Raw genomic sequence first — 10,904 nt, forward strand, 5'->3', positions numbered from 1 at the left:
GGTGGTGTGCCCCTAACATTATTTAAAACTCACCCACAACATCTAATAAAATATTATTTTTATCCAACAACTCATCTATCACATCTAATAAAATATTATTTTTATCTAACAACTCATCCATCACATCCACCACATCTAATAAAATATTATTTTCATCAACAACATCACTCAACTCATCTCATCTCATATTTTAAAATTACTCACATCATCCAATAAGATTGTGACAACTCATCTCATCTCATTAACATTTTATTTCTTTGTTTTCCTGCCAAAAAGCTAGGAAAACAATTTTCTTAAGTGTGGGTCACATCATCCAATAATATAATGACAACTCATCTCATCTCATATATTTTCTTATTTTTTAAGAAATAACCAAGCAAAAGAAAACAACATATTACAAGAAATAGGTTTCTTATAATTTATTTTATTATTTTTTTCGCCAACCAAACAATATCAAAACAAGTTTTCTTAAAAAATCACTCACATCATCCTATAATAAGTTGACAACTCATCTTCATTTCTTTAATTTCCTTCTTTTTTTAGCAAACCAAACACTCCCAAAATAATTCTTTGATTTAATAGTTTTCCATTTCTTTGATTTTCAACTTTTTTTTAGGCAAACAAACAGGCCCTAACCAACCGCCAGCTGCCGTTCTCAAAAAAATCCGAACGAAGAGAGCGCGAACTCTGTTGGAAATGAAGGCGACCAAATTGGAAAATTTAGGTTCCTGTGAATTCCCAAAAAAATCAAGGTAGGTAACGTACTGTTTCTCTTTGTTTTTTCTTTCATTATAGATGACTGGATAATTTCCAAGGCCTCTGTTCAAATTAGGGTTTCTGGTTGACTTATCACGTCAAATTAGGCTGTACATTAAACCCTAATTTGTCCCCCTCCCCCTCCCCCTCCCCCCTGAGATTAGGACTTTGGCCAAAAAATATCTCTTAATTTAGGTTCCACCTCTTTTTTCATTTCATGTATTTTCCCACTTTTTGCCCTAGTTAGAAATTGTTTGTTTCTTTTTCACATCTGTTTAAATCCGATGCATTGGTCTTAAATTTATTTTTTTGCGAGTGTATACTTCTCAGTGCTGACGTTTAATTCATTAAAATTAACCGATGATTGAAGAACTTCTTGTTATTTTTAAATGAGACTATTGTACAATATAAGACATTTAAAAGTTGGCAATTTGTATATGCGGTAGATTAGTGTATGATTCTTGAAAAAAATATCAAGTACGCCCAGGTCTGTGATATTAAATGTGCACCAAATGAATGTTAGCTCTTCAGTCATTGAACTTTGGGATTCGTGTGCAGGTCCAAGATCCAAGGGTTGACATCCTTTGGGTGCACATTGATGCTTCATGGGCCTAAGCTTTAATATGTCCTTAACTTGTCAACAATCTAGTAGCTTGTAGTTTTATTCAGTTTAAGGTTTAGAATCAAATATTGTCAAACAATAATGTACATTCTTTTCTCATTATTAAATAAATCACGAAGAGAAACACTTCTGAGAATTATGGGCAAAGAAATCATAGCGGAACTAGAATTTTTATTTTGTGTAGGGCCAGTAAGTGCAGGGAGTTTATGAATCATGGTTAGCTTTCTTATGTACTAAAATCAAGTCTAGCATTTTCTTTACGCAACACGTTTTACGCTAGTAACTTGTATGCATATTACCATGATTCCACTCCCCCCCCCCCCCCCCTTCTTTTTCCCTTGCGTATCTGTGTTGTGTGAAGTCAGCAGCTACCTACCTCAGTCACCCAGCCACCATTTCAACAGTAACCACCTACCCCCTACAGTGTACATCCACCACTTCACAAGGCCCATAAAAGGTCCTCAAGGCTTCATTGAGAAGAGCCATTCCAGTAGCAAGAAAAAAAAAAGAAGAGAGATATAAAGAGGGGGAAAAAGAGTGAGTGGCTTGTGAATAGAGTGACTAGTTTGTAGTAGAGAGAGTGCTTGTATTAGAGAGAGTATTGAGGGGTGTACTGCTAAAGAAATAATATTAAAATATTTTTTAATATCCACCACTCCTCTAGACTCAATAAGTGCTATCAGAGCCACTCTCATAATTCAATCGGTTGCACATACACATGATACATAGCTATAGCTACCTACCCAAATAAGACATTGATATAAATCCATAAGATGACATTTCAACTTGGTGTCCTCCAAATGTCTCTACAACAATGTTAACAACACCACAAAGATAGGAGTTGAATTCCAATTGGAAGAGTATTTTTGGACTCTAGAGCTTAGGCATGTAATATATTATTTTTGAAGTATTCTGCAATGAAAATGATTTGAGTATCGTTGTAGAAAAAGCATATATTGTTGTAAATTTAGGTTTATTTTCTTGGACTGTTCCTGTGGAATCTTTTTGTGAATCATGTTTCTACTATTTTTCAGATAGTTGTCAACATTTGAGTTCTGTGAAATTTCTAATATGTCATATCCTTAGCAATGACAATGTGGTAAACCAAACAAGTAAGTGTTTTAATTTGATATGTACGTTCTTTTAATTAAGTCATATGGTTATAATGGTAATTTAGTCTAAGTCTGATGCATGGAATGTGAAACTTCCATTCAAGCATTTATAGGCAGTTCTATTTACTGCCAATGCATCCAAGGCATGTATGGCAGAGTATTATACTCTAGTTGATCACATGATTCATTACTTTGTAGAACTAGGACGATTCACCTTTTCATACTCAACATAATTTTCACCAATGTCTTCTTCATAATGAAACCTTTTGGTTGTTGGCTCATGCTCTACTGGTTGGTACAAAGATGATCAGTGTCCTTAAATTTCAGCACAAAAATCACAAGCTTAGCTAGATGCAACCCATCTGATTAAAGATTTGATGCAGCTTTAAATTTCAAATGAGAGATTTAGTTTCATGGTTCTATATATCGCTATTGTTTTTTTTTACTTATAGAAAGAACTCTTAGTTGGGAACTTTTTATAAATAATTAGTTTAATGTTTTTTAAGTTGGTTTGGATTCTTTTAATTATAAAAAATATTGGACATATCACTAGTTTTGATAATAAATGTTTATTGTTTAGCTGACAGTTGTGATTTGTCTAGAATGAACTACACCACACACACACGCACGCACACATATATGTGGAATGCATCTCAACAGTACTTTTTAAGAACTGACTATTGATACTTGTGCTGGAAAAGTTCTTTATCCTCCAGATCTTCATTGAGTTGTTTGGTGTTGTCGTGCATTTCATTGATGTCGTGTTCAGTTGGTTGAAGTTTGCATAAATCTGATATGATCTTTCATCCTTGTATTCTTGCCTTTAGATTTCCATTTCCACATAGTTCCACCAATTCACTGTTAGTGCACCTTTGAAGACCCTCATACTGGTAGAATATCTTGTTCTGGATTTTCATTGTTAGTAAACAAAGATTTAAAACCTGAAACCTCCTCATTCTCCTCTATTGTGTTTTTCCTCATGTCTCTTTAATCCAATACATGTGTCTAATAAAAACAGCCTCAGCCATACAGAATCTTACTGATATCTAGCACATAGCCACATACATAATCTGTTATCGGCCTGTTACAGCAGTAATCGTTTCATCATCTACACTATACAGCTCTTTCTTAGTTGAACATGAACTCGATTCAGATGAGTCTCTTTTTGCAATAAAACCGGGTTTCTTCGGTTTAGGGAGTGAAGGATCAGAGCTATCGATCATAAAAGCCACAGATTGCATCGTCGGCCTATCTTCTGGGCATTCTTGAACGCATAGAAGTCCAATGTGAATACATTTCATTACTTCGCTTTGGGAAAAATAGGAGCTGATAAGTGGATCGATCAATTCAAGACATCTCCCTTCATTCCATAACTTCCATGCCTGAAATATACATACAGAATAAGTATCATAATCAGATATAAGCCAATTATGAAAAAAAAACATTATTAACGAGACCGCTAACTTTATAATAGAATTTCGTTCTAAATTGCCCAAACATATGCATTTGGATAGACATTTGCATAGACGTATGCGCTTCAAAATGCGCAGATTTTAGAATTTGAAAGAAACAGAATAGGAGAGAAAATAGGCATTGGATAAAGTGCAAACTCAAATTCTTTATTATTAGCCTACTATTCTGCATGTAGACATATGCCCATACATCTGTACTTATGAAACTAACGGTTTGGTTAGTAATCAAATATGATGGACTTTTTTTTTGAACTGAAGATCAAGTATATGAAGAGCATGCACAGAGCAATTTTTCATACTTACATTTCCTAGGAGGTACAGATGAGGCTGGGAGAGGAAAACTCCCCTATTCTTTTGCCCGCTTATTAATTCAAGTACCAAAACCCCGTAACTATAAACATCGGATTTCACGGAGAAAATTCCATCCATCGCATACTCAGGCGACATGTATCCACTGAATAACAATGTCACATTAAAAATTTGGCAACTGAAATAATCAAATTGATTATCTACTGTTTTGATACTTACTATGTACCAACTACTCTTCTTGTTTTAGTGATTATCTCATCACCTGCAGAAATCCTTGCCATTCCAAAGTCTGAAATTTTAGGATTCATGTCTTTATCAAGAAGAATGTTGCTTGCTTTGAGATCTCTGTGAATAACTCTAAGTCTTGAATCTTGATGCAGATAAAGAAGTCCTCGAGCGACTCCTGCGATAATATGAAAGCGTGTTTTCCAATCCAGCAATGTTCCTCTGCTTTTGTCTGGTACAATCCTAACTTGTCAGTAACTTACATTTAGTTGATTTTGAAATTTTCTAAAGTTCAGCGTTACAACAAACCTTTGCATAAAAACTGTTGGTTGGTTGATTTTGTACAAACTATTCTTGGTGGTGCCTACCTTGAGTTTGAGTAAAATGTTAAAGAGTATGAGTAGTATCATGTTAATGATCATGATTTGTGTTTTTAGCAAATGGTTTCTTGTGTAGTATCTTGTATTTATGCTATTTTTATGTCCAAATAGAACCGACAATGATCACCAAAGAATTCAAATGACTGGCTAAAAATACATAAAGCAAAAACATACCAAATAAGAAAGCATCCAGACTTCCATTAGCCATATACTCATATATCAACATTATTTCTTCCCCTTGAATGCAATATCCCTGAAGCCGAACAAGATTCCTGTGTTGGAGCTTGGCAATCAGCATAACCTCATTCTTAAACTCGTCAATGCCCTGCACTGAATCTTTGGACAGTCTTTTCACAGCAATTTCTTGTCCAGCTCCTATTTTACCCTGGCAATTAACCATACAATTATATTTATCATGCTCTCAATTAACCATCCACTCATTGAAATTGGAGCTCATATTCACATGGATTAGGGAGTGGTTGGGAATTGGAATGAGTGGATGGGAATATGACACCTCACTACCAAGCACAAAACTTGTGCTTGGTACCAATCATACCCATTTTTCTCATGTGTGTGTGTGTGTGTGTATATGAGAAAAATTGGTATGTTTGGTACCAAGTACAAAAAGTTGTGCTTGGTAGTGAGGTGGCAAAATCTCCTCCACTCATTCAAATGGTTGTATATCCACATGTACTCCTCAACTCATGTGAATGTGGTCCCCCATTTGAATGAGTGGAGGAAATTGTGCCACCTCACTACCAAGCATAAAATTTGTGTTTGGTACCAAGCATACCCATATTCCTCATAATATATATAAAAATGCTACAGTATTTTTACTGCAGCATTTACTACAGCATGAACAGTGATTCTTGGATCCTCCTATGAGGAATAGATGTATTATATTAAATATTATATTATTATAATATTATATATAAATATATTAATCTTATATTATATTAATTATTGTATAGTATAGCATGCTAATATAATATAATATAATAGTTTTTTTTTAATTTGGGGGTTCAATATCCAACCTAAATCCTCTCTCATTGTTAGGATTTCACAAATTCTAAAATTTAATAGTTTTTTATAAATTGGGTATTCAATATCCAAAATTTGATTTTGAAACAAACATGGTTTATGGAATTCTAAAACCCAAAAAACTTATAATCCACCTTATATCCCAAAAAAAAGTTGAAACAAAAGAGATGATTTCACAAATCCTAAAAATATATTATTTTTTTATAATTTAGGGATTCAATATCCCAAAATTAATTTTGAAACAAACAAAGTTTATAGAATACCAAAACTTAAAAAAAAAAACTTTTTACATCTCAAAACTTGAAATCCACCCTATATCCCAAAAAAAACCGAAACAAACACCCCCTAAATTTATGGATATGTGTTTCACCATAGAATTTGAAATCCATAAATTTTTTTGTGGGTTTTGGGATCTCTAAAATTTTGTTTGTTTCATCAATATTTTAGGATTTGGAATACTATAATTTGTAATATTTTGTTTGTTTCATCAATATTATGAGATTTGGAATACTGTAATTTGTAATTTATACATATAATTTATTTTATGATATTTATTATATATTATTATGCAATATCACATACTATATTATATAATAGTACAATATATATATATAGATATATAGATATGTATATATATTATGTACCTTGTAAACGGGACCAAATCCACCCTCCCCAAGCAAGTTTTCTGTTGAAAAGTTGTTTGTTGCGGTCATCAGAGTACCAAAGTCGATCAGAGGAAGCTCTACATCCTTCATTCCTCCATTACTTTCTCCCATATTGTGATCAGTTTTCGAGTAGTAAACTGGAACTATAAAAAACAGTAACAACATTTTAGCCAAGGTAAATGATAAGTATCGATGTAGTGTCCAGATTGAAAAGTTATATCATCGAACCTGTTGTTCCTCTACTCTTCTTCCTCTTCAATATGCAATAACCGGTAAGAACCAAAAGTAGGAAACCCACAACAGTGCAGACTGTTATAATGGCAACCCTTGTTTTGCTTTCGTGAGAATTACTTTCTGTAAGCATTTACAGCCAAAATTAGTTACTTTCTACGAAACAGAGGTTTTTTTTTTGAAATTTTGTTAAATTTGCAATTACTGTTCAAAGATTCTATTGGAAACATTTAGCAAACCAATTCAATGTTGGTTCATATCAATCTTTATGAGGTCAAAGTTTGTTATCTGATGGTAATCATTCTCAAGAAGGGTTTTTATATGTAGGATTTCAGTTACGTTATGTAGGTTATACCAAACCCTATTTAGAGAATAACAGCAAACACGTTAAATTGTAACATGCTAGCTAACAATAAATCTATGAATAAATTAAGCTCAGCTGCAAAGTAAAATTTCTAGAGTAATAGAAACTGTACCTATATCTTGAGCAGCCAGACGAACAAAGAAATCCTGCCCACCGTATTCATACAACCTAAACAACCTAAGATCCATAATCTTAGTGCTCCAAATAATACACCCACTCCCTCCATTTCTCACATCCGCATTCGAATACCCCGTGCACGAGCAATTCCTCAAACACGTTGTGCGACACTGATCCAGACTCAAACTCCTATCGACTGTCGAATTCGATGTATCAGGCAACATCGCCTTCTTCACAACCAAAAACCCATCTGTCCCATTCACACAATCCAATCTATGTTTCCTCATGCACCCATCAGACCAATCTCCAAGATTCCAGTTCGTACTTGACTTGGGCTCAAACCCGTCAAGGCACGCGCAAATTGGGCTCGCGTTAGGGTCACAAGTGCTATAGGCTCCACATTTGCCGTACTCACAAGCGTTATTTGGCATGGACCAGAATAAACTCCAAGTTTGCCCGGTCCAGACCCATCGCTGAACTCTGCCTGTGTTATTAGCCATCAGCCTAGTGAGAATGGACTTATTTGACATGTCGTAACTGTAGTAAATCTCGTTACTGTTGTCGACAAATTTGAATGAGAATCCAGTTTTTGTGTAGGTGCTCATTTCTGGTATCCCGTTGAAATCATCGCCGGTCCAGGGACCAGACCGCCACCGCTTCACATAGCCAAAAAAGACGGTGAGCTCCGGATCACCGTGGATGTTCATGGCGACGCAGTCGTCGCCAGGAGACGGGTCAGTTTCAGATTTCCACGCGGTCAGGTTACGGTTCAGACCCGTGCGGAGGTCGTACCCGAGCTTCATGCCTGGAAGCAGTGTGTCCGTTGGATAGTCGAAGCTTTGCCATGCGAAGGATTCTTCAGAAGAATTACTTGTAACTACAAAATTTCCCGTGTCGAGTAGTTTCGCGACCGGGTTGGTCACGACCGACGATGATGACGAGTTTACTGACCAGAGTATCGTCGAGTTCGAAGTGGTGACAGCGAGAGTTCCGTTGCTTGTGATGACTAAGCTCACATTTGAGTCTGTGATCGGAGTCTGGCGATTGGCGACCCAGACTTTAGTTTTGACAGAGATATTGTTGTACCATATGCCGACGTATTTGTGACCAGGCGTCGTGCTGAAGAAGCCTAAGGCGAAGGTTTCGTCGGAAGAGACGAGCAGATCGCCGTCGTTCAGAGATTCGGATGGAGTTATCGTGTCCCTTGCATAGGCTTGAGCAAGGACAAGCAGGATGAAGAGAAGACAAGCAGTTATTTGGCTCATGTTCAGTGTAGAGATTTGTTTGCTTCCGTTGGTGATCTTGGATTGTTATAAGAGATTGTTTTGATTGAGACGGGATTTGAGATGGTCAAAAATTTCGTGCTGCTGCTTTTGGACGATAATTTGAACATCTTACGAGCACAAAGAAGTGGGTGATCTTATCTTTAATAACTTAATGTTGAGTAGATTATAGGTAAGAGGAAAGGAAGCCTCCACTGATTAGGATGTGAGTGCTAGACTTTGACTTTTAGTGAGTCTTTTGTTTTGTTTTGACGAGTTACAACGAAATTTTTCTGCGTGTGATGCAATCCGTTGCGCCCAATGTCCTACCCTCAGGTCCTTGTTCAGATGTAAAGATGCGATTAATGCGCGACTTTTGTTTGCTGTGGCTTATAGTCGATGTGCATAATTCTCCAAGATGTTTCCAAAATGACGTGATGGCCTGGAATGGAAAAATGAAGCGGTTGGGTCGAGAGAAATTGGACGGAAGTGGAGAATGAGCAGGGAAGTCACTGTCCCGTCGTCATTTGGGAGACTGGGAGGAAAGTGAAAGCGCAAGAAAATGGGAAGCAAGCAGAGAATACGAAGGAAAAGCACCTTCTGTTTTGTTGTTTTGGGTGGAAAGTGGAAGGAGAAGAAAATCAAAGTGAACGCGACGCATCTTAAAAATCTCTGAAGATACCTAGTCAGTGCATTCGGAAGTCGTTGGGCCTGTTGGCGGTACAATAACCACCATGGCCAGCACTTGACGGGCCGTCCACTGTCCTAGTGCTCCTTCAAATATCAGAGAATCAAGTCCCTGTCTTGTGCCAACAGGGGTCGAAGAACGTTCGCGGTCGACGCCCGTTGATTTCCATCATTCCTGTCCCAGAGTCACCAGATTCACATCCTACCCGTTATTAAGATTAGGAAACGGAGAGTTACTTTTTCTGCTATAACAATTTTATCATTCTGTGGCAAATTATGATTTGCTTTTGAGTGAGAAGTAGAAATGATGCAATTTATAGATGATATGATGTTTAATTATATTCGGATTAAATCACAACTGTCTAAATAATGACGGTCTCTGGTGACCCTGAAGTGGGAGAGGATGTAACTCCGAGATTACGACCCAGAGTGAAGAGGAAACATCGAAGTTCAGGAAATAGAGGAGGACAGTTTTGAGTTCGGTCCGGTCGACCGCGAGTGGCTCAGCGGTCGACCGCGAACGTGCACGAACACAGGAAAAGTTTTTGGATTTTTTACGGTCGACCGCGAGTGACGCGGTGATCGACCGCGAGACCCTGTAGTGGTTTTTTGTTCTCTGTCGATTGGCCACGGTCGACCGCGATGCGGTTTTGGGCTAGGCTTGGTTTCCTATTCTGATTGGGTTTTCTATTTGATATAAATAGAAATACGTTTTGTTTATGGTTTTCTATCGTTCCAATTGCTAGAATTGGATTTTGGGGTAGCTTGAAGGTGATTTTGAGCACAGAAAAGAGAGATATTTCTGAGCAATTATTTGAGGGTTTAGTTTGTGAGATTTGCGAGATCTATTTGAGAGGTTAGTTGAGTGATCTTGTAATCTCTACTTTGTACTCTCTTTTCTCTATAGTGGAAACTCATCCCTTCTTGCCCCGTGGACATAGGCAATTTGCCGAACCACGTTAAACTTTTGTGTTTGAGTTTGTGCTGTTATTGTTTGATTTGAGTTGCCTTCTCTCTCGGCGTTTGTGTTTGTTTCGCCGCGCACAACAAGTGGTATCAGATCTCGGGTTACACTTGGGCTATTTTAGAGGAGTAGATCACTTTGGAAGTTCGGCTAGGGTTTTGTTTTGGAGTTAAGGTGGGTACTTTTTGGTAAAAATTCTATCTTTTCTCAGTTTTGGATCTATTCTTCAGTTTGTTCCGCATTGGTTGTTGGTGTGTTGAGGATGATGACTGGGAAAGAAGGTACTTCGGGTGTTGAGGGTGGTGCTTCTGGTGTGAAGACCATTCAAAATTTAAATATCCACTCTACGAAGATAGATGTGGAGAAGTTTAATGGCACGAACAATTTTGGATTATGGAGATGTGAGGTTTTGGATGCGCTGAACGCGTAAAATTTGGAAGATGTTTTGAAATTGGATGGAAAGCCAGATGATATTGATGAGAATGTTTGGAAGAAGATGAACAGAACGACGTGTGATGTGATTAGGTCTTATTTGACTCAAGATTTGAAGTATGATGTGATGAATGAGACTTCGGTTAAGAAGATTTGGGAGACCCTTGAGAGCAAGTATATGACCAAGAATGTGGAAAATCGCTTACACTTGAAGAGGAGACTTTATCGCTTCCAATTGAAGAAGGGAACCTCTATTAGTGATCAC

The 10,904-nt window shown here is 37.0% G+C and overlaps 1 protein-coding gene and 1 long non-coding RNA gene across 2 annotated transcripts; one reads left to right on the forward strand and one right to left on the reverse strand.

Moving 5' to 3' along the window:
* Positions 631-7,973, forward strand: LOC109824288. The gene is made up of 3 exons (XR_002242597.1): positions 631-752; positions 4,652-4,731; positions 7,892-7,973. It is a non-coding gene; the product is annotated as an uncharacterized LOC109824288 (long non-coding RNA).
* On the reverse strand, positions 3,083-10,149 carry LOC109824287 (G-type lectin S-receptor-like serine/threonine-protein kinase At4g27290). The gene is made up of 7 exons (XM_020390852.1): positions 7,290-10,149; positions 6,811-6,936; positions 6,562-6,725; positions 5,051-5,261; positions 4,491-4,728; positions 4,266-4,416; positions 3,083-3,872 (listed from the first exon to the last, which is right to left on the reverse strand). Exons 1-7 carry the CDS (start codon positions 8,557-8,559, stop codon positions 3,564-3,566), a joined length of 2,469 nt encoding a protein of 822 aa, XP_020246441.1. The 5' UTR covers positions 8,560-10,149; the 3' UTR covers positions 3,083-3,563.

This window comes from Asparagus officinalis, chromosome 9 (assembly GCF_001876935.1).
Source record: "Asparagus officinalis chromosome 9, Aspof.V1, whole genome shotgun sequence".
NCBI lineage: Eukaryota > Viridiplantae > Streptophyta > Magnoliopsida > Asparagales > Asparagaceae > Asparagus > Asparagus officinalis.

Excerpts from the sequence above, each read along its gene's own strand:
- LOC109824287 (XM_020390852.1), bottom strand. The coding sequence starts at position 8,559 with ATGAGCCAAATAACTGCTTGTCTTCTCTTCATCCTGCTTGTCCTTGCT. Across the intron at positions 4,729-5,050 it reads TCTGGATGCTTTCTTATTTG|ACAAAAGCAGAGGAACATTG; the intron begins GTATGTTTTTGC and ends GGATTGTACCAG. Across the intron at positions 4,417-4,490 it reads AGAAGAGTAGTTGGTACATA|TGGATACATGTCGCCTGAGT; the intron begins GTAAGTATCAAA and ends ATTGTTATTCAG.